The following is a 25135-nucleotide window of genomic DNA, read 5'->3' on the forward strand; positions in this document are numbered from 1 at the left end:
CCTCTTGGTTACTCAGTTTTGGTTTTAAAAGCCGGGATAGAAGTATTTCCCACCAGCTGTGATAAAGTGTAACTACTTGAATTCATATGTGTTCTCACCTTGCAGTTGATGCAGCACTCTTGGTCAGTATCTGCCCTGACATTGGATCCAGCTAAGCTTCTGGAAGAATTTCCACGCTGGCTAGAAAAACTCTCTGCCCGTCATCAAGGCAGCATCATCATCATTATTGATTCTATAGATCAAGTTCAGGTACTGTTTTCACTTTGTAACCTATTGGTACTCTCAGAAAGAAACAGAATTATCAGTAATGGCTATAGCAGGCCTTTAAATATGTTGATGGGAAGAAAATGTTGATGTTGTTCCTGCTATTTCTGCTTAATTTCTAGGGAGGAAGAACGTGGATAAAAAATGTACTGTATGCCCTGGTATAGACATTAGTATCTTATTGGGAAAGACCAATTGAATGAACCAGTTAGCAAAAATTGTTCATTTTGACATATTTTTAGGGCCCTAACATTTCCTTAAGTGTCCATAATTCATATCAGCTATCATAGTATTTTGCCACTTGTTCTTTAATATCCTGAGATAAATTTATCATCCCAAAACAAGATTGTATCCTTAATAATAATGAGAAACTTAATGAGAATTTCATTTTACTTGGGGAGCTATTATCGGGTTGTTTTGAAATATTTTGAATTAATAGAATGAATTTTGTTTTTATATTTTTAAGCAAGTTGAAAAACACATGAAATGGCTGATAGATCCACTGCCAGTGAATGTAAGAGTAATTGTTTCTGTGAATGTAGAAACGTGCCCTCCAGCGTGGAGGTACGATGCTAACTTTAGTTCTTTCAGATTACATGAAATGTGTTAAGTACGAACAAGGAAAGGTTTTGGATATGTGTTTGTGCTTTCATGTTTTTCATGTAAGTGGCAGGGAGGAGGGGAGAAGTGGATGGATTCAAGGGAAAGTTAAAATCCACAGGCTTTGGTGGGCGGTTAGGCCTGGGATGTCAAGGAGGGGAAGCCTAGATGGCCCCCAAGTTTCTGTCTTGAGATATTACGTAAATTGTGGTTCCATGAACTGAAATAGGGAACACAGAGGATGGGCAGGTTTGTGGAGGAAAGGTTGTAAGTTTTGTTTTTGGACATGGTTAGCTTGAGTTGCTAGTTGTACCTCCAGCTAGCGATGGCTAGCAGGCAATGACATTTACAGGTGAGAAAAATAGGGAGAGGGCTGGGCTGTGAGTAATGGACCAGACACCTGTTATCTTGAAATATGTGCTTACTTTGGCAGTCCCCAAAAAAGGAATACAGTGGTTGAATTCTGTAGCGCAGTGTTTCTCAACCTTTTGTCCCCCTTAGGAACCTTTTTAGACACTTTCTTCCTAATTACCTCCCTCGCCCCTAGAAATTTTAATACCATCCTTATGCCATATATCAGTTTATGTATAGAAACAGATACATTTACGTTTGTATATTTGTGCTTTATACATAAAAAGAGTAAGATTCTTTTTCCCCACCCTGAAACAATTTTTAGTACCCTATTGAGAATGGATGTAGCACGATGATTACATTCCAATTGGATTACAAGTAATTTGTGGGCAAATATTACCTTGTACTATTCTTCATAGGTACTAATATGTTTAGTTTTATTCCTAGTATAGAACATGGAACTAAAAATGTTTTACCACCTTACTATTTAATGTATATTGCTATTTAAAGTCTTTGGTGGGATTAATTGCTGAAAGTAATGATATACACGTTAGAATGAATCAAACAATAATACCTAGTAAGATTAACAGAGATTAGTTTTGTTGATTTTATAAAGGCAATATAAAAAAATTAATTCCTTCATGGAACACTATATCTAAAACTAATGATGTAATGTATGGGGATTAACATAACAATAAAAAAATTAAAAAAAATAAATAAATAAACACTGTATTCTATATAAAAAAAAAAATTAATTCTTGTAATGGATTTTGACTTGTGATTGGGTAGATTACCGCTTTTATTGTTTTATTAAAAGAGAATTTCATTTTTTTTTCTTTGAATAAAAGGTTGTGGCCTACACTTCATCTTGATCCTTTAAATCCAAAAGATGCAAAATCTATTATAATTGCAGAGTGCCACTCTGTGGGCATTAAATTGAGTAAAGAGCAGGTAAGTATTTTTAACTTTGTTGCTCTTTTACTCTCTACAGCTTTCCTATAAAACACCTTATATGAGACTTAAAATTCAATATAGGAACTCTCTATTGTGTTAAGGAAAATTGGAGTTTCCTAATTGTTAAATGCATTGGCTCTTAAACTACTAACAAATATAGAAGAAGCAATAAAAAGCATTTTGGGCTTAAGTTTTACTTTGCTGTATTATATTAAGCAGGAATGCTAAAAGCAAAAGAACATCTGCAGTCCACCACTGCATGGCAGTGATGCTACTGATGAGGTGGTGGGAACCGTGTCATTTCTGCCAGGGGTTTTTGTTGATGGCTCTGTAGTGAAGACCGTTTCATTCCAGGGTGGTGTTGTGTTTTTGTGTTTGTTTTGTGTTTTGGTAAACTGGTGCAGGAGAAGAAGCTAGAACGACACTGTCGTTCTGCTACGACCTGCAATGCCCTTTATGTCACCCTTTTCGGCAAAATGATCTCACGGTAAGTGGTGGCGATGTTACATGATCTGCATGTTTTGTGTTTGCTGCAGACAGCTTTCTCACCTTGTGAAACTGAACGATCATTGCAGCAGTCTCTGTGAGCCACTCACATCAGATTCTGTTGATTCTAACAGTGATACTAACATCCTTGTGGGAATGTGACTCGTGACTGCAGATTGGTGATAGCCCGTGCACTACAAGAACGTGTGGGCTGGAGTTGTCTCATTGTCATCACACTAACTGTTTCCCTGTCGGGGGTTGCCAAAGAAGGCCATCTTTGCCCTTCTTGGGGGCCCATGAGTGCTCCTTGTCACCTGCTTGAGGCCCCTAGCTTTGAGAAAGTGAGGGACAACTGAGGCAAACACATGCTGTTTTGGGGTGTCCTTGAATATTAGTAGGTAGGTAGTAGGAATTTTTAATTGTCTCTGTTTTCAAATCCTGATAAACCTTTCAGCTTAAAATAGATTCTTCTGTTCCGGATACCCTTTAGTCATTTGCCTTTAAATAAGCCCTACAAAGTGTCACTATGTTTCTTCTTCAGTACAGCCTCACCTTACTTTGTCTCTTCACAACCAGAGGCAAAAAAGATGAATATGGTTTTGGTGATCATCACAATGGATAGTTAATCCTACTACAACTCATATTCTAGACACTGAATCTAGTACTCTTGGCTCTTAATTCCACATTCTCATCTTGAGCACCAGATTTGAAATGAAAACATCTTCTAAAATTTTGAATTGCCCATGATATTCCCACTGTCCTCCTCCACTGTCTCCAGTTTGGGCAGTGCGTCTGGCCTCTGGGAGCATCAGAAGCTGGCCTGAGTGCAGTTCAAGAGCAGGAGTCCCTTTCCACACATTCCATAGTATTTATTGAATTTAGCTATTTTAAGAGTGTCGACACAAAATAAGCAAACCTATTAGAATCTCTAAAAGTGAGAAAGAGAGTTTCATTCAAGCCCAAGTTAGGACAGCTGCCCGGGAAACACAATCTTCACAGGGAAGATGGTGCTCTGGAGAATGAACAGGTCTTACAGGGCTATATACCCTTTTTTACATTTTGTAAAAGCTTGAAAGATTATGTAGTCAGGAATCCTGTGTTTTAACATCAAAAAATGCAGGGGTAGGAGCATTGGTCCATATCTTAAGGACAAGATGGTTTTCCTTTAGGCCACTCATTTACAAGGCAGATGTACAATGTGTGCTTGGTGGGCCATAAATCAGGCTTTTGGTTTAAACAAAATTTATGTATAGTCATGCTGATTTAGAAAGAAATCTGAAATGGTTTCCCATATATATTAGGCCTTTAGAAAGTTTATTAGGCCTATAGAGAGGGACTGTAGACCTTTTGTTTGTTTTTTTCTTCTCTATATATCTTCATATTTAAAAAAGAAACTATTGGTAAATATTGTGTAATATTTTAAAACAAACCACCCTATTTACTGATTTTCTTTAGCCTGATGTCTCCTAAATCCTGGCTCTAAACAAATTTAACTTGCATGGCTAACTAATAACACTTATTTATAATTATTTTCCTGCTTCCTGTATGTAGGTAGCATGTTTCTAGATGATTAGAACCACTTCTTACTCATTTCTGTGTTCCCATAATGTGCAGTAATTGCTTGACACATAGTAAGTTCCCAGCATGTGTTTACTGAGTTGAGCTAAATGGTACACTAAAATAAAACTGATGACTCTAGCAGCCCCATAAAACTGTCATTTTCCTATATCATGTTTTGTTGAATTTCTGTTATCATTTAAAGTATAAAAAATAGAGACCACATTGTTTTTATCTACCCCAAATTTTTCACAGATGTTGGCTGTCTGTAAGAAATTAAATCTATTCTCAATTCCAACAGTGCTGGGAGAGCAGGCAATTTAGATAAAATCCTTCATCAGTGTTTCCAGTGTCAAGATACTATTTCATTATATAGACTTGCTCTGCGATCTATCCAGGAGTCCATGGCAAATGATATGGATAAAGAACTAATGAAACAGGTAAAGGATAATAAACTTATAAAACTCCTAAAATTTTGCATTTGTATGTGAATTGAAGAAAATAGTAATTATTTTTAAATTTGTGCTCAAGTGTGTTTCAAGCATATACAGGAAGGCTAGCTGCCGTAGTGTGCTTATGGCCAGAAGTGATAGCTCAAGAAATTTGCATTTTCCTGATTATCATTGAGATTTTTCATCTGTTCATGTTTATTGGCTATTCTTGTTTCCTCTTCTGTGACTTGCTGATTCAGGCCTTTTTATGTGAGTTTTAATTGAGTTGTCTTTTCTTAATGATCTCCAGGAGCTCTTAAACATTCTGCATACTGAATACAAATCCTCTGTTACACAGTTTGCAAATAAATATCTTGTTCTGATTTGTTTCTTGTCTTCACTTTTTGGTATCATTCATTATACAATGTTTTATTTTGATGAAGTCAGATTTACCAACAGTTTCTTTTATGTTTTATGCCTGTTATATCTCATTTTAAAAATCTTTTATTATCAAAAAATATTTTGTTATAAAAATGTTCTCATATAAATTTTTTCCCTTTAAAATGTTTTACACTTTTGTTCTTCCTGTATGAGTCCTTATGGATTTATTTTTGTTTAATATGTGAGGAAGGAATCTACTTTTTAATCTTTTATCATATGGCCAGCTAATTTTACTAAATAGTACACCTTTTCTGCTGATTTGGATATCACACTCACAAATTAACATGAGTTTGTTTTCTGAGCTCTTCTGTTCCAGTTTTGCTTATTCCTTGCCAATACTACAGTGTCTCAACTATTAGAGCTTGAAAGTAAACTTTCATATGTGGTTGGTCTGTGGGCTAATGTTTTCTCATGCACCCCTTCACTGAAAGTACAGCTCTTGGGATTCCTGGTGTTGGCAAGCTTTCTAGTTCCAGCTACTCACCTTATCGGCTTTAAGGGCTCACCTTCCATCCCCGCTGTGGCTGTGAAAACCCAAGCCCTTAAATTACTGAGACTGCTGCCTACCAGTACCCTCACTTGCCCCAGGGACAGCAGCTCCAGCACTTAGCCCTCTGATGTTCACTTTCCTATTCATTTTTGGCACCTGGTGGATTTCCCTTTCTTTTTTGCAGGTTCCCTATGCTTTTAAAGGTGTTTTGTTACATGTTGTCTTATGTTAATGGGCATTTATAGTAGAAGAATCATTTTCTTCTACCATTTTCCCAAAATTGGAACTTTGTCATTAGTTTTAATTCATTTCCTGAGGTTTTAATTTTTTTTCTCTTTTTTAAAGATTTTATTTATTTATTTGAGAGAGAGCACAAGTGAAGGGGAAGGGAGGGACAGAGGGCAGAGGGAGAGGCAGACTCCCCACTGAGCTGGGAGCCCAACATGGGGCTTGATCCCAGGACCCCAGGGTCATGACCTGAACTGATGGCAGATGCTTAACTAACTGAGCCACTGAGGCACCCGCTGAGGTTTTAATTTTCATCAAACTTTTTTCTGTGTATTGTCTTTGGCATGCTAGATTTGCTATATACACTATCTTATTCCTGATTAATGCCTTTTGGAAAGTGTGTTTTATTCTAAGAAATATGTTTCTTGCTTTACTAAATCATTGAATAAGAAGCTAATCACCTTAAAAGAGTTATGGAAATTTTAATGGCTGTTTATTACTTGTAGAGATGGCTTATGATCATTCTTAATTCATTTCTCTACCTAGATTCTCTGCCTCATAAATGTTAGTCACAATGGCATGAGTGAATCAGAACTGATGGAACTCTACCCTGAGCTGTCCTGGGTTGTCTTGACCTCCCTTGTTCACAGTTTACACAAAATGTGCTTATTGACTTATGGTTGTGGCTTGCTCAAGTTTCAACATCTACAGGTAAATGCTTTTTTAATAAGGTTTTTTACTTATAAATGTCAACATACTGGGAGATAGTCCAAGATGCTGGAGAAGTAGGGACCTTAGTTTCATCTGGTCCCAGGAATTCAGCTAGATAGCTATTAAATCATTCTGAACACCTGCAAACTCAACTGGAGATCTAAGAAAAGAATAGCAGCAACTCTACAAATAGAAAAGTGACAACTGCAGCAACTCTACAAATAGAAAACTGATCACTAGGGGCGCCTGGGTGGCTCAGTTAAGTATCTGCCTTCGGCTCAGGTCATGATCCCAGGGTCCTGGGATCGAGCCCCGCATCATGCTCCCTGCTCAGCCAGGAGCCTGCTTCTCCCTCTCCCGCTCCCCCTGCTTGTGTTCCCTCTCTAGCTGTCTCTCTCTCTGTGTCAAATAAATAAAGAAAGAAAGAAAAGCGATCACTTTCTGCAAGAATGACAAGATGGAAAAACTCACCTCAAAAAAGAGAACAAACTGCCAGGGACCTAATCAGTATAGACATAAGTAAGATGGCAGAACTAGAGTTCAGAATAACGATTATAAAGATAACTAGCTGGGCTTAAAAAAAAGCATAGAAGACACTAGAGAATCCCTTTATAGGGGGAATAAAAGAACTAAAATATAATCATATTGAAATAAAAAAGGCTATTAATGAGACGCAATCAAAAATGGAGGCTCTGACTGCTAAGAGAAATGTGGCAGAAGAAAGAATTAGTGATATGGAGAACAAAATGATGGAGAACAAAGAAGCCAAGAAAGAGAGAGATAATTACTGGATCACAAGGGGAGAATTTGAGAGTTAAGTCATACCATAAAGTGAAACAATATTAGAATAATTGGGATCCCAGAAGAAGAGGAAAGAGACAAAGAGAGGGGCAGAAGGTATATTGGAGCAAATTATAGTGGACAACTTCCATAACCTGGGGAAGGAAGTAGTCATTCAAGTCCAGGAGGCACAGAGAACCCCCCTCAAAATCAATAAAAATAGGTCAGCACCTCGACATATAATAGTGCAACTTGCAAACTTAGAGACAAAGAAAATCCTGAAAGAAATCCGTAACCTACAAGGTTAGAAACATTAGGCTGGAAGCAGACCTATCCACAGAGACCTGACAGGTCAGAAAGGACTGGCATGATGTATTCAGGGTGCTAAGTGATAAAAATATGCAGCCAAGAATACTTTATCTAGCAAGGATGTCATTCAAAATAGGAGAGATAAAAATCTTGCAGGACAAACAGAAGCTAAAAGAATTTGTGATCATTAAACCAGGCCTGAAAGAGATATTAAAGGGGATCCTGTAAGCGAAGAGAGCCCCCAAAAGTAACATAGATCAGAAAGGAACAGAGACAATCTACAGAAACAGGGACTTCACAGGTAATACAATGGCACTAAATTCATACCTTTCAATAGTTACCCTGAATGTAAATGGGCTAAATGCCCCAGTCAAAAGACGCAAGGTATCAGACTGGATAAAAAAGCAAGACCTATCCATATGCTGACTGCAAGAGACTCATTTTAGACTCAAAGACACCTCCAGATTGAAAGTGAGGGGGTGGAAAACCATTTATCATGCTAAGGACATCAAAAGAAAGCCGGGATAGCAACCCTTATATCCAACCAATTAGATTTAAACCAAAGACTAATAAGAGATGAGGAAGGACACTATATCATACTTAAAGGGTCTATCCAACAAGAAGATCTAACAGTTGTAAATATTTATGCCCCTAAAATGGGAGCAGCAAATTGTATAAGCCAATTAATAGCCAAATTAAAGAAACACATTGATAATAATACAATAATAGTAGGGGACTTCAACACCCCACTCACTGCAATGGACAAACAATCTAAGCAGAAGATCAACAAGGAAACAAGGGCTTTGAATGACACACTGGACTGGATGGACTTCAAATATATATACAGAGCATTCCATCCTAAAGCAACAGAATACACATTCTTCTCGAGTGCACATGAAACATTCACCAGAATAGATCACATACTGGGTCACAAATCAGGTCTCAACTGATACCAAAAGATTGGGATCATTCCCTGCATATTTTCAGATCACAGTGCTTTGAAACTGGGACTCAATCACAAAAGGAAATCTGGAAGGAACTCAAACACTTGCAGGTTAAAGAGCATTCTAATAAAGAATGAATGGGTCAACCAGGAAATTAAAGATGAATTTAAAAAATTCATGGAAACAAATGAAAATGAAAGCAGAACTGTTCAAAACCTTTGTGATGCAGCAAAGGTGGTCCTAAGAGGGAGGTATATAGCAACACAAGTCTTTCTCAAGAAACAAGAAAGGTCTCAAATTCACAACCTAACCTTACACCATAAGGAGCTGGAGAAAGAACAGCAAATAAAGCCTAAACTCAGCAGGAGAAGAGAATAAAGATTAGAGCAGAAATCAATGAAATAGAAACCAGAAAAAACCGTAGAACAGATCAATGAAACTACGAGCTGGTTCTTTGAAAGAATTAATTAGATTGATAAACCCCAGGCCAGACTTATCAAAAAGAAAAGAGAAAGAACCCAAATAAATAAAATCATGAGTGAAAGAGTAAGGATCACAACCAACACCAAAAAAATACAAACAATTTTTAAGAGCATATTATAAGCAACTATATGCCAACAAATTAGGCAATTTGGAAGAAATGGATGCATTCCTGGAAACTTATACACTACCAGAACTGAAACAGGAAGAAAGAGAAAACCTGAACAGACCCATAACCAGCAAGGAAATTGAAGCAGTAATCAAAAAAATCCCAACAAACAAGAGTCCAGGGCCAGATGGCTTCCCAGGGGAATTCTACCAAACATTTAAAGAAGAACTTACACCTATTCTTCTGAAGCTGTTTCAAAAAATGGAAATGGAAGAAAAAACTTCCAAACTCTTTCTATGAGGCCAGCATTACCTTGATCCCAAAACCAGACAAAGACGGCACCAAAAAGGAGAATTACAGACCACTATCCCTGATGAACATGGATGCCAAAATTCTCACCAAGATACTAGCCAATAGGATCCAACAGTAGGATTATTCACCACGACCAAGCGGGATTTATTCCTGGGCTGCAAGGGTTATTCAACATCTGCAAATCAATCAACATGATACACTACATTAATGAAAGAACAAGAACCATATGATCCTCTCAATAGATGCAGAAAAAGCATGTGACAAAGTACAGCATCCTTTCTTGATTAAAACTCTTCACAGTGTAGAGATAGAGGGAACATACCTCAATATCATAAAAGCCATATAGGAAAAGCCCAGAGCAAAATCATTCTCAATGGGGAAAAACTGAGAGCTTTTCCCCTAAGGTCAGGAACATGACAGAGATGTCCACTCTTACCACTGTTGTTCAACATAGTACTAGAAGTCCTAGCTTTAGCAATTAGACAACAAAAAGAAATGAAAAGCATCCAAATCGGCAAAGAAGTAGTCAAACTCTCTAAACAAATGCCATAATAGTCAATGTGGAAAACCCAAAAGACTCCACCCCAAATTGCTAGAACTCATACAGGAATTCAGCAACGTGGCAGGATATAAAATCAATGCACAGAAATCAGTTGCATTTCTGTACACTAACAATGAGACAGAAGAAAGAGAAATTAAGGAGTCTATCCCATTTAAAATTGCAGCAAAAAACATAAGATACCTAGGAATAAACCTAACCAAAGAGGTTAAAGATTTGTACTCAGAAAACTACAGAATACTCACGAAAGAAATTAAGGAAGTCACACAGAAATGGGAAAACATTCCATGCTCATGGATTGGAAGAACAAAAATTGTTAAAATGTCTATGCTACCCAAAGCAATCTACACATTCAGTGCAATCCCTATCAAAATACCGTCCACTTTTTTCACAGAACTGGAACAAATAATCCTAAAATTTGTATGGAACCTGAAAAGACTCCAAATAGCCAGATGAATGTTGAAAAAGAAAACCAAACCGGGAGCATTACAATCACAGACTTCAAGCTCTATTACAAAGCTGTTATCATGAAGATGGTATGGTACTGGCACAAAAACAGACACATAGATCAATGGAACAAAATACAGAACCCAGAAATAGACCCTCAACTCTATGGTCAACTAGTCTTCAACAAAGCAGGAAAGAATATGCAATGGAAAAAAGACAGTCTCTTCAACAAATGGTGTTGGGAGAATTGGACAGCCACATGCAGAAGAATGAAACTGGACCATTTTCTTACACCATACACAAAAATAGACTCAAATGGATGAAGGACCTAAATGTGAGATAGGATTCCATCAAAATCCTAGAGGAGAACACAGGCAGTAACCTCTTCACCCTTGGCCACAGCAGCTTCTTGCAAGACACATCTCTAAAGGCAAGGGAAACAAAGACAAAAATGAACTGTTGGGACTTCATCAAGATAAAAAGCTTTTGCCCAGCAAAGGAAACAGTTGACAAAACCAAAAGACAGCTGACAAAATGGGAGAAGATATTTACAAATGTCTTATCAGATAAAGGACTAGTATCCAAAATCTATAAAGAACTTATCAAACTCAACACCCAAAGAACAAATAATCCAATCAAGAAATGGGTAAAAGACAGACATTTCTCCAAAGAAGACATCCAAATGACCAACAGACACATGAAAAAATGCTCCACATCACTCAGCATCAGAGAAATACAAATCAAAACCACATTGAGATATCACCTCACACCAGTCAGAATGGCTAAAATTAAGTCAAGGAATGACAGATGTTGACAAGGATGTGGAGAAAGGGGAACCCTCTTACACTGTTGGTGGGAATGCAAGCTGGTGCAGCCACTCTGGAAGACAGTATGGAGGTTCCTCAAAAAGTTGAAAATAGAGCTACTCTTTGAGCCAGCAATTGCACTACTAGGTATTTACCCCAGAGATACAACTGTAGTGATCCGAAGGGGCACCTGCACCCCAATGTTTATAGCAGCAATGTTCACAATAGCCAAACTATGGAAAGAGCCCAGATGTTCATTGACAGATGAATGGATAAAGAAGATGATATGGTATACACACACACACACACACACACACACACACACAATGGAATACTAGTCAGCCATCAAAAAATGAAATGTTGCCACTTAACAATGATGTGGTATTATTAGAGGTAGAGGGTATTATGCTGAGCGAAATAGATCAATCAGAGAAAGACAGGTATCCTATGATCTCACTCATATGTGGAATTTAAGAAACAAAACAGGATCATTAGGGAAGAGAGTAAAAAATAAAACAAGACAAAAATCAGAGGGAGGCAAACCATAAGAGACTCTTAATCATCAGAAACAAACTGAGGGTTGCTAGAGAGGAGGGGGTTGGAGGGATGGGGTAACTGGGTGATGGATATTAAGGAGGGCACATGATGTAATGAGCACTGGGTATTATGTAAGACTGATGTATCACTGACCTCTACCTCTGAATCTAATAATACACAATATATTAATTAATTGAATTTAAATTAAAAAATAAATTTTTTTTAAAAACCAATGTACCATGCTATTTTAAGTGTTTCAATTACAAGACAAAATTGAAATCTGAAATTTGACATTACAAAATTTTTTTGCAATGATTTTAGGTTAAATGTAAAATTTGGCTAATATTATTTTTACGAAGTACCTTTATGAAGTGACTATTACAGCAGTCCCCTCTTATCCACAGATGACACCTTCCAAGACCCCCAGTTAATGCCTGAAACCAGGATAGTACCAAACCCCATATATACTATGTTTTTCTCTATACATGCATACCAATGATAAAGTTAAATTTGTAATTTAGGAATAGTAAGGGATTAAGAGCAGTAACTAATAATAAAACAGAACAATTATAAAAACATACTGTACTAAAAGTTATGTGAATGTGGTATCTCTCAAAATATCTTATTTTACTGCACGCACCATTCTTGTGATGATGTGAGATTACCAGTAAAATGCCTACCTGATGAGATGAAGTAATGTGAGTGATGTAGGCACTGTGACCTAGTATTACGTTACCACTGACCTTCTGACCATAATATCAGAAGGAGGATCATCTGCTTTCAAATCTCAGTTGCCCATGGGTAGCTAAGACTGCAGAAAGTGAAACTGGGAATAAAGAGGGACTTACAGTACTTTAAAAAGTAGTTTCTTTCTGAAAGAGAAAAAAATATTTTTTTCAATTGTATGTATTATTGATTGCTGATATCATTATTTATGTTTTAAGAGCTTGGACTCAGGCAGTATGCCTCAGTTCACAATTCAGCTCTTCACAGCTAACAGCTCTATAATCTTGGGTAAATTCTGTAAGACTTGGGCAGATTGTTCCAGGTTACTGCAGAGATTGTGAAGTGAATCAATTGAGATGGTCTTTGATCCTAGTGAGTCATGATGTCTAGTACATAGTAGTAAATGTTTAGGTATATTGACTGGTATCTGCAATGCCCTGGTTGACTTATGTGTATACAAATGCAAATGAAGTGTTTCATGTGAGTATGCTGCATTATATTTTCAGGTGTGAAATGTTTGTAATTTCACAGGTTTATCTTTATTATTATATATTGCTTAAATATACTCTTTTCGGTACTTTTTCAATCCATATTTCTGATATTTTTACTGTATTAACTAGAAGTTTGAATTAAATTGTGTTTTAACTGCTTCCAGGAGATTTTTTTATTCTCTATCAGTTTATCCATAAACATATCCTGAATTTTAAAATATTCTTTTGCTATCTCTATTATACATCTGTAAAATTGAAATAATTATAAATTTCTGTTTATGAATTGTTAGATATACAGTGACTTACAGAAAATAGACTGCAATATTTTTTCTTTTTCTTCCCAGGCTTGGGAAACAGTAAGACTGGAATACATGGAAGGTCCCACCATTATTTCTTCATGTAGGCAAAAGCTAATCAACTATTTCACCATGCAGCTAAGGTAGTATAAATGTCTATCTTGTTCTTCTACAACACATTTTACCTCTGTGTCTTTACTTCTCTTCCTTAATGTATAAAAATTTAATTATTATGGAAAAGATTAAATCATCTCCCCTGTTAATGTCAAAAGAATAAGAGATTATTATGTAAGTAAGTCTTTTAATATCATGCTAAAGATTTAAACTTACATGAAATCAGTGCGGGATCATTTTTTTATACCACTTTAATAGTTTAAAAATGTATGTGTGTCTGTATACCATGTGTATATATTTGGGTTAATTGGGTTGTTTTTTTTTTTAATAGCTCAATTTTAGGAAAATACCTTGAGAGTTTGGTTAGTGGTCCTGATATCACTGTATTTACTTTCTTAGATAATTTTTTAGAGTTCCTGATTTTGACCGAATTTTCTCAGTATTAGATTATATTTAAAGAGTCAGAGATGGATATGAAATACATTTTCCTCCCTTCAACATTTGTCTGAAACCTTTTGAGGCAATCTCCTTGTTGGAAGGTATTATTGAGTGTTGTCCTTTCCCTTCTGACAGTCAGGACCAAGTGACTTGGAGAAGTGCAGATGAGCTCCCTTGGCTTTTTCAGCAACAGGGAAGTAAACAGAAGTTGCAGGATTGCCTTCTCAATCTCTTTGTGTCTCAAAACCTTTATAAAAGGTAAGAAACTCACTTGTAGAACACCTTCCCCCAGAAAAACAGATTTAAACAGTTGTTTGGTAGAACAAAGAAAAATGACATTTTTAATTTAGCTTTAATATAAGACCTGAAGCCATAGAACGCCCAGAAAGCATAGGCAGTAAACTGCTTGACATCAGTCTTGGTGATGATTTCTTGGATCTGACACAAAAAGCAAACGCAACAAAAGCAAATAAACAAGTGGAACTATATCAAACTAAAAAAGCTTCTGCACAGCAAAGGAAACTATAAACAAAATGAAAAGGCAACCCACTGAATGAGAGAAAATATTTGCAAATCATACATCTGCAAAGGGGTTAACATCCAAAATATATAAAGAACTCATACAACTCAATAACAAGAATCTGATTTAGGGGCGCCTGGGTGGCTCAGTCGTTAAAGCATCTGCCTTTGGCTCAGGTCATGATCCCAGGGTCCTGGGATCGAGCCTCGCATCAGGCTCCCTGCTCTGCGGGAAGCCTGCTTCTCCCTCTCCCACTCTCCCTGCTTGTGTTCCCTCTCTCGCTGTCTCTCTCTCTGTCAAATAAATAAAATAAAATAAATCTTTAAAAAAAAAATCTGATTTAAAAATGGGCAGAGAATCTGAATAGACATTTTTCCAAAAAAGACATCCAGATGGCCAACAGACACATGAAAAGATGCTCAACATCACTAGTCATCAGGGAAATGCAAATTAAAAATTAAAATGAGAGGGCTTGGAGCAAAATGGGGGAGGAGTAGGATTTCGTCTGGTCCCGGGAACTCAGCTGGATAGGGATCAAACCATTCTGAACACCTACGAACTCAACAGGAGATCGAAGAAAAGAATAGCAACAACTCTCTGAACAGAAAAGCGACCACTTTCTGGAAGGTAGGACGTGCAGAGAAGTGAATCCGAGGTGATATTCAGGATGATAGACGGTGGGAGACGGGGCCTCCATCAGCCACTACCAGCAAGTGATAGAGCTGCGGAGCACAAAATCGGAACTTTTAGAAGTCTGCTCTGCTGAGGGACGTCACTCCAGTGGCTAAGTGGGGGGTGGAACTCTCGCTGGGACAGTGTGGTCTCAGGACCCTCAGGGTCACAGAAAGACCGGGGGTGCCTGAGTGCAGCAGAGCTCCCAGGTATCGGAGCAGGGAAGCTGGCTACAGAGACGGAGCCGAGGCGCGGGCTCTCGGCTCGGGGTTGCCATAAACCGTGATCTGCAGCACAGTCGGGCCACTGCTCTTCCAGCAGGGACCCAACAAGCGGCAGATCCGGGGAGACTCCCCTTCCTCCCCCGGGAGGAGCGGCGCGGGAGCACACTGCAGGCATCTGCTGGGTTGGGAGACACCACACGGGACAGGTGCCAGAGATAGAAATGCTCGGTCACAGGCCGGGTGAGCAAGGAGTGCGGCCGGAGACCGGGGAGATGGGAGTGATTGACTGCTTTTCTCTGGGGGCGCACTGAGGAGTGGGGCCCCCGGGTTCTCAGCTCCTCTGGGGCGGAGATTAGGAGGACGCCATTTCACTCTCGTCCTCCAAAGCTGTACGGAAAGCTTGCAGGGAACAAAAGCTCCCGGGAGCAAACCCGAGGAGATTACTTAGCCCAGCCCGCAGCAAGGGTGGGGCACTTCCGCCTCCGGCAAAGACATTTGGGAACCACGGCAACAGGCCCCTCCCCCAGAAGATCAGCAAGAACAGCCAGCAAAGACCAAGTTTACTGATCAATGAGAACGTCAGAACTCCAGCACTAGGGGAATACTGCACATAGGATTCAGGGCTTTTTCCCCCCTGATTCTTTAGTCTTTCAACGTTAATTTTTTTAATTTTCTTTTTCTTTTTTTTTTGAATTTTTCTTTTTCCCTTGTTCAACCAACATCTTATCAATCCCTTTTTTAAAAATCTTTTTTATTTTTCATTTTTAGGGTCATATTCTATCCCTTCATAGTAGTTAACCTTATTTTTTGGTATATATATAAGTTGTTCTCTCTTTAAAATTTTGGGATACAGTTTCTTCTAACAGATCAAAATATACCCTAAATCTCTAGTGTATGTCTTTGTTCTAGTCTCCTGCCTGATCACATTCTCTCCCCCCTTTTTTTTTAATTTCTCTTCCTTCTTTTTTCAACCAAATTCTTATCATTTCCTTTTATAAAATCTTTTATAATTTTTATCTTTACAGTCATATTCCACCCTTCATCATATTAACCCTTATTTTTGTACATATATAAGCTTTTTTTCTTTAAAAGTTTGGGAGGCACGTTCTAACAGACCAAAATACACCCAAAATCTAGTGTGTGGCACTGATCTATTCACCAGCCTGATCATATTTGATCATATTTTTTTTTAATCTTTTTTGCTTTTTTATTTCTTTTTTCTTTCTTTCGCTTTCTTTTCCCCCGGTTTCAGGTCTCTTCTGATTTGTTTAGTGTATATTTTTCTGGGGTCGTTGTTACCCAGTTAGCATTTTGTTCTCTCATTCATCTATTCTCCTCTGGATAAAATGACAAGATGGAAAAAATCACCTCAAAAAAAAGAACAAGAGGGCGCCTGGGTGGCTCAGTCGTTAAGCGTCTGCCTTTGGCTCAGGTCATGATCCCAGGGTCCTGGGATCGAGTCTCGCATCAGGCTCCCTGCTCGGCAGGAAGCCTGCTTCTCCCTCTCCCACTCCCCCTGCTTGTGTTCCTGCTCTTGCTATCTCTCTTTCTGTCAAATATATAAATAAAGTCTTAAAAAAAAAAAAGAACAAGAGGCAGTACCAACTGCCAGGGACCTAATCAATACGGACATTAATAAGATGTCAGAACTAGAGTTCAGAATGACAATTATAAAGATACTAGCTGGGCTTGAAAACATGGAAGATATTAGAGAAACCCTTTCTGGAGAAATAAAAGAATTAAAATCTAACCAAGTCGAAATCAAAAAGGCTATTAATGAGGTGCAATCAAAAATGGAGGCTCTGAGGGAGGGGGGAAACATGGTGGAGGAGTAGGGGACCCTATTTCATCTGGTGCCCGGAATTGAGCTGGATATCTACCAAACCACTCTGAGCACCCATGAAACCAGCCTGAGATGTACGAAGATCTGGATCTCTACAAGCAGAATATTGCAGGCGGTTGGTTTTGAGGTACGAGGCGGGGAGCCATGATTCTGCGGGCAGATACCTGAGGATAAAAGGTAGTGGGAGGGGGCCTGGCCATGGGGATTCTACACCACCAGTGAGCGACAGCCTCGCGCGCTGGGGACTGGGCACAAACTCACAGACTGGTAACAGCAGGGGAAGGACTTTAGGGCAGCCCCCGGGGCGGAAACCCAGAGCGGCAGGGTTGCGCACACGTGAACTGGGAACAGCTGGCGGTTTTAGAAGCACAAAGGGCAGAGACATGCCCCGACCTGGAGGCAGGACTGGGAGTGCTGCAGAGGGGTGCACAACCCAGGACGCTGCAGTTTACAGCAGCACAGACAGAAACGGAGAGAGTGTGGCCTGAAGAACTCACTGAAGAACAGACTGCGATCTCTGCTCTGAGGCAGAGGGTTGGAAATGGTCTCTTCTGCTCTGACTCGTAGAAGAGACACGGAAAGCCACCAGGGAGAGCCGCCAGAGAACAAAAGCCCCAAAGACTGATTCCCACTGAGCCCATCCCCCGCCACAGGGGGGCAGGGCAACCCCGCCCAAACAGGGTTGCCTGAGTAACAGCGCGGCAGGTCCCTCCCGCAGAAGACAGGCTGGGAAAACAAGAGGCCAGCAACCCTAAGGTCCCTAGAAAACAGGTGCATCTTGCTTGGGTTCTGGTCAATAATTTGGACTCTATACATTCCCTCAAACACCCATCAACAGAATGACTAGGAGGAGGAACCCCCAAATTAGAAAAGACTCAGAGATTATGACTTATGCAACAGATTTACAAATGGATGCAGATATAACCAAGATGTCGGAGACGGAATTCAGGCTAGCAATTGTGAAGACAATGGCTAGAATGGAGAAATCAATTAATGGCAACATAGAGTCTCTAAGGGCAGAAATGAAAGGTGAATTGGCAGAACTTAAAAATGCTATCAATGAGATCCAATTCAATCTAGATAATCTAACAGCTAGGGTAACTGAGGCAGAAGAGCGAATAAGCGACCTGGAAGACAATATAATAGATAAAAAGGGAAAAGAGGAGGCCAGGGAAAAACAACTCAGAATCCATGAAAATAGAATCAGAGAAATAACTGACACCATGAAGCATTCCAGTGTCAGAATCATTGGGATCCTGGAGGGAGTGGATAGAGAGGACTAGAAGATGTATTTGAGCAAATCGTAGCTGAGAACTTCCCTAACCTGGGGAATGAAACAAACATTTCCGTCCTAGAGGCAGAGAGGACCCCTCCCAAGATCAAGGAAAACAGGCCAACACCCTGGCATGTAATAGTAAAACTTGCAAATCTTAGAACCAAGGAAACCATCTTAAGGGCAGTGAGGGGGAAGAGATTCCTTACGTACAGGAACATCAGAATAACGTCAGACCTATCCACAGAGACCTGGCAAGCCAGAAAGGCCTGGCAAGACATATTCAGAGTACTAAATGAGAATAACATGCAGCCAAGAATACTTTATCCGGCAAGGCTTTCATTTAGAATGGATGGGAGATACAGAGCTTCCACGACCGGCAGAAACTGAAAGAATATGTGACCACTAAGCCGGCCCTGCAAGAAATATTAAGGGGGGTTCTATAAAAGGAGAAAGACCCCAAGAGTGATCTACAACAGAAATTTACAGGGACAATCTATAAAAACAACGTCTTCACAGGCAACATGATGACAATTAATTCATATCTTTCAATAATCACTCTCAATGTGAATGGCCTAAACGCTCCCATAAAACGGCACAGGGTTGTAGATTGGATAAAAAGACAGGCCCCATCCATATGCTGTCTACAAGAGACTCATTTTGAACCTAAAGAGACATCCAGACTGAAAGTGAAGGGATGGAGATCCATCTTCCATGCCAGCGGACCCCAAAAGAAAGCTGGGGTAGCAATTCTTATATCAGACAAATTAGATTTTAAACTAAAGTCTGTAATTAGAGACACAGAAGGACACTATATCATTCTTAAAGGGTCTGTCCAACAAGAAGATCTAACACTTGTAAATATCTGTGCCCCCAACATGGGAGCAGCCATCTACATAAGCCAACTTTTAACCAAAATAATGAGTCATACTGATAACAATATGTTAATTGTAGGCGACCTCAATACTCCACTCTAAGCAATGGACAGATGATCTAAGCAGAAAATCAACAAGGAAACAAGAACTTTGAATGATACACTGGACCAGATGGACCTCATAGATATTTACAGAACATTCCACCCTAAAACAACAGAATACTCATTCTTCTCGAGCGCGCATGGAACTTTCTCCAGAATATACCGCATACTGAGTCACAAATCAGGTCTCAACTGATACCAAAACATTGAGATTATTCCCGTATATTCTCAGACCACAGTGCTCTAAAACTGGAACTCAATCACAAGAAAAAATTTGGCAGAAATTCAAACACTTGGAAGCTAAAGACCACTCTGCTCAAGAATGTTTGGGTCAACCAGGAAATCAAAGAAGAACTTAAACAATTCATGGAAATCAATGAGAACGAAAACACATCAGTCCAAAACCTATGGGATACTGCAAAGGCGGTCCTAAGGGGGAAATACATAGCCATCCAAGCCTCACTCAAAAAAATAGAAAAATCCCGAATTCACCAACTAACTCTACACCTTAAAGAACTAGAGAAAAAGCAACAAACGATGCCTAAGCCACGCATTAGAAGAGAAATAATTAAAATTAGAGCAGAAATCAATGAATTAGAAACCAGAAACACAGTAGATCAGATCAACGAAACTAGAAGTTGGTTCTTTGAAAGAATTAAAAAGATCGATAAACCACTAGCCAGACTTATCCAAAAGAAAGAGAAGGGACCCAAATTAATAAAATTATGAATGAAAGGGGAGAGATCACGACTAACACCAAGGAAATAGAAACAATTCTTAGAAATTATTATCAACAACTATATACCAATAAACTGAGCAACCTGGATGAAATGGAGGCCTTCCTAGAAACCTATAAGCTGCCAAGACTGAAACAGGAAGAAATTGACAACCTGAATAGGCCAATAACCAGTAACGAGATTGAAGCAGTGATCAAAAACCTCCGAAAAAACAAGAGTCCAAGGCCTGATGGATTCCCTGGGGAATTCTACCAAACATTCAAAGAAGAAATAATACCTATTCTGCTAAAGCTGTTTCAAAAAATAGAAACAGAAGGAAAACTTCCAAACTCATTCTATGAGGCCAGCATTACCTTAATCCCCAAACCAGGCAAAGAGCCCATCAAAAAGGAGAATTTCAGACCGATATCCCTGATGAATATGGACGCCAAAATCCTCAACAAAATCCTAGCTAGTAGGATCCAACAATACATTAAAAGGATCACCCACCACGACCAAGAGGGATTTATCCCTGGGATGCAAGGGTGGTTCAACATTTGCAAATCAATCAGTGTGATAGAACATTAATAAGAGGAGGGAGAAGAACCATATGGTCCTCTCAATTGATGCAGAAAAAGCATTTGACAAAATACAGCATCCTTTCCTGATTAAAACTCTTCAGAGTATAGGGATAGAGGGAACATTCCTCAAGTTCATAAAATCCATCTATGAAAATCCCACAGCAAATATCATCCTCAATGGGGAAAAGCTGAGAGCCTTTCCCTTAAGATCAGGAACACGTCAAGGATGCCCACTCTCGCCACTATTGTTCAACATAGTACTAGAAGTCCTAGCAACAGCAATCAGATAACAGAAAGAAATAAAATGTATTCAAATTGGCAAAGAAGAAGTCAAACTCTCCTTTTCCAGATGATATGATACTTTATGTGGAAAACCCAAAAGACTCCACCCCCAAATTACTAGAACTCATCCAGCAATTCAGTAATGTGGTAGGATACAAAATCAATGCACAGAAATCAGTTGCTTTCTTATACACTAACAACGCAACTGTAGAAAGAGAAATTAGAGAAACGATTCCATTTACAATAGCACCCAAAACCATAAGATACCTCAGAATAAACCTAACCAAAGACGTAAAGGATCTATATTCTAGGAACTAGAAAACAGTCATGAAAGAAATTGAAGAAGACACAAAAAGATGGAAAAATATTCCATGCTCATGGATCGGAAGAATAAACATTGTTAAAATGTCTATGCTACCCAGATAAATCTCTACCTTCAGTGCCATCCCAATCAAAATTCCAATGACACTTTTCAAAGTGCTGGAACAAACAATGCTAAAATTTGTATGGAATCAGAAAAGACCCCGAATTGCCAAGGAAATATTGAAAAAGAAAAACAAAGCTGGGGGCATCACGTTGCCCGATTTCAAGCTATATTACAAAGCTGTGATCACCAAGACAGCATGGTACTGGCACAAAAACAGACATATAGACCAATGGAACAGAATAGAGAGCCCAGATATGGACCCCCAACTCTATGTTCAAATAATCTTTGACAAAGCAGGAAAAAACATGCAATGGAAAAAAGACAGTCTCTTCAATAAATAGTGCTGGGAAAATTGGACAGCCACATGCAGAAGAATGAAACTTGACCATTCTCTAACACCATTCACAAAGATAAATTCAAAGTGGATGAAAGACCTCAATGTGAGAGAGGAATCAATCAAAATCCTAGAGGAGAACATAGGCAGTAACCTCTTTGACATCGCCCACAGCAACTTCTTTCAAGATATATCTCCAAAAGCTAGTGAAACAAAAGCAAAAATGAACTTTTGGGACTTCATCAAGATAAAAAGCTTCTGCACAGCAAAGGAAACAGTCAACAAAACATAGAGGCAACCCACAGAATGGGAGAAGATATTTGCAAATGACACTGCAGATAAAGGGCTGGTATTCAAGATCTATAAAGAACTTCTCAAACTCAACACCCAAAAAACAAATAATCAAGTCAAAAAGTGGGCAGAAGATATGAAAAGACACTTCTCTGAAGAAGACATACAAATGGCTAACAGACACATGAAAAAATTGTTCATCATCATTAGCCATCAGGGAAATTCAAATCAAAACCACATTGAGATACCACCTTACACCAGTTAGGAGGGCAAAAATGGACAGGGCAAAAAACAACAAATGTTGGAGAGGCTGTGGAGAAAGGGGAACCCTCTTACACTGTTGGTGGGAATGCAAGTTGGTACAGCCACTTTGGAAAACAGTGTGGAGGTGCCTCAAAAATTTAAAAATAGAGCTACCCTATGACCTAGCAATTGCACTCCTGGGTATTTACCCCAAAGACACAGATGTAGTGAAAAGAAGGGCCATATGCACCCCAATGTTCATAGCAGCAATGTCCGCAGTAGCCAAACTGTTGAAAGAGCCAAGATGCCCTTCAACAGATGAATGGATAAGATGTGGTCCATATATACAATGGAATATTACTCAGCCATCAGGAAGGATGCATACCCAACTTTTACATCAACATGGATGGGACTGAAGGAGATTATGCTAAGTGAAATAAGTCAAGCAGAGAAAGTCAATTATCATATGGTCACTTATTTGTGGAACATGAGGAATAGCATGGAGGACATTAGGAGAAGGAAGGGAAAAATGGAGGGGGGATTGGAGGGAGGGATGAATCATGAGAGACTATGGACTGAGAAACAAACAGGGTTTTAGAGGGGAGGGGGGAGGGAGAATTGGTTAGCCCGGTGATGGGTATTAAGGAGGGCACGTACTGCATGGAGCACTGGATGTTATACGAAAACAATGGATCGTGGATCATCACATCAAAAACCAATGATGTATTGTATGGTAACTAACATAACATAATAAAAGTAAAAAAAAAAAAAAATGGAGGCTCTGACTGCTAGGATAAATGAGGCAGAAGAGACAATTAGTGATATAGAAGACCGAATGATGGAGAATAAAGAAGCTGAGAAAAAGAGAGATAAACAGCTACTGGATCACAAGGGCAGAATTCGAGAAATAAGTGATACCATAAGATGAAACAATATTAGAATAATTGGGATCCCAGAAGAAGAAGAAAGAGAGAGAGGGGCAGAAGGTATAATGGAGCAAATTATAGCAGAGAACTTCCCTAATTTGGGGAAGGAAACAGGCATCAAAATCCAGGAGGCACAGAGAACCCCTCTCAAAATCAATAAAAATAGGTCAACACCCCGACATCTAATAGTAAAACTCACAAGTCTCAGAGACAAAGAGAAAATCCTGAAAGCAGCTCTGGACGAGAGATCTGCAACCTACAATGGTAGAAACATTAGATTGGCAACAGACCTATTCACAGAGACCTGGCAGGCCAGAAAGGACTGGCATGATATATTCAGAGCACTAAATGAGAAAAATATGCAGCCAAGAATACTATATCCAGCTAGGCTGTCACTGAAAATAGAAGGAGAGATAAAAAGCTTCCAGGACAAACAAAAACTAAAGGAATTTGCAAACACGAAACCAGCCCTACAAGAAATATTGAAAGGGGTCCTCTAAGCAAAGAGAGAGCCTAAAAGTAACAAAGGCCAGAAAGGAACACAGACAATATACAGTAACAGTCACCTTACACGCAATACAATGGCACTAAATTCATATCTTTCAGTAGTTACCCTGAATGTAAATGGGCTAAATGCCCCAATCAAAAGACACAGGCTATCAGATTGGATAAAAAACAAGACCCATCAATATGCTGTCTGCAAGAGACTCAGTTTAGACCCAAAGATACCCCCAGATTGGAAGTGAAGGGGTGGAAAACCATTTACCATGCTAATGGACACCAAAAGAAAGCTGGGGTGGCAATCCTTATATCAGACAAATTAGACTTTAAACCAAAGACTGTAATAAGAGATGAGGAAGGACATTATATCATACTTAAAGGGTCTATCCAACAAGAAAATCTAACAATTGTAAATATCTGTGCCCCTAACATGGGAGCAGCCAATTATATAAGCCAATTAATAACAAAAACAAAGAAACACATCAACAACAACACAATAATAGTAGGGGACTTTAACACTCCCCTCACTGAAATGGACAGATCATATAAGCAAAAGATCAACAAGGAAATAAAGACTTTAAATGACACATTGGACCAAAGGGACTTCACAGATATATTCAGAACATTCCATCCCAAAATAACAGAATACACATTCTTCTCTAGTACCCATGGAACATTCTCCAGAATAGATCACATCCTAGGTCACAAATCAGGTCTCAACCGGTACCAAAACATTGGGATCACTCCCTGCCTATTTTCAGACCACAATGCTTTGAAACTAGAACTCAATCACAAGAGGAAAGTCGGAAAGAACTCAAATACATGGAGGCTAAAGAGCAACCTACTAAAGAATGAATGGGTCAACCAGGAAATTAAAGAAGAATTTAAAAAATTCATGGAAACAAATTAAATGAAAACACAACTGTTCAAAATCTTTGGGATGCAGCAAAGGCAGTCCTAAGAGGAAAGTATATAGCAATACAAGCCTTTCTCAAGAAACAAGAAAGGCCTCAAATACACAACCTAACCCTATACCTAAAGGAGCTGGAGAAAAAACAGCAAATAAAGCCTAAAGCCAGCAGGAGAAGAGAAATCATAAAGATCAGAGCAGAAATCAATGAAATAGAAACCGAAAGAACAGTAGAACAGATAACGAAACTAGGAGCTGGTTCTTTGAAAGAAATAACAAAATTGATAAACCCCTAGCCAGACTTATCAAAAAGAAAAGGGAAATGACCCAAATAAATAAAATCATGAATGAAAGAGGGATCACAACCAACAGCAAAGAAATACAATTATAAGAACATATTATGGGGGCACCTGGGTGGCTCAGTCAGTTAAGTGTCTGTCTGCCTTCGGCTCAGGTCATGATCCCAGGGTCCTGGGATCGAGCCCCACATCGGGCTCCCTCCTCGGTGGAGAGCCTGCTTCTCCCTCTCCCTCTGCCTGCCTCTCTGCCTACTTG

The 25135-nt window shown here is 39.0% G+C and overlaps 1 protein-coding gene across 4 annotated transcripts in view; it reads left to right on the forward strand.

Annotated features, from left to right (window-relative positions):
• The window catches only part of NPHP3 (nephrocystin 3), a 57913-nt gene that overhangs the window by 19560 nt on the left and 13218 nt on the right, over nt 1-25135 (forward strand). For all 4 annotated transcript variants that reach the window (XM_036084675.2, XM_078071732.1, XM_078071734.1 and 1 more), the window contains exons 12-19: nt 106-249; nt 731-828; nt 2064-2166; nt 2574-2656; nt 4514-4652; nt 6349-6513; nt 13358-13452; nt 13997-14119. In XM_036084675.2, coding sequence (XP_035940568.2) covers nt 106-249; nt 731-828; nt 2064-2166; nt 2574-2656; nt 4514-4652; nt 6349-6513; nt 13358-13452; nt 13997-14119 — 950 coding nt within the window. The remainder of the gene's footprint in view (nt 1-105; nt 250-730; nt 829-2063; nt 2167-2573; nt 2657-4513; nt 4653-6348; nt 6514-13357; nt 13453-13996; nt 14120-25135) is intronic.

The sequence above is a fragment of the Halichoerus grypus genome, chromosome 1 (assembly GCF_964656455.1).
Source record: "Halichoerus grypus chromosome 1, mHalGry1.hap1.1, whole genome shotgun sequence".
Lineage (NCBI taxonomy): Eukaryota > Metazoa > Chordata > Mammalia > Carnivora > Phocidae > Halichoerus > Halichoerus grypus.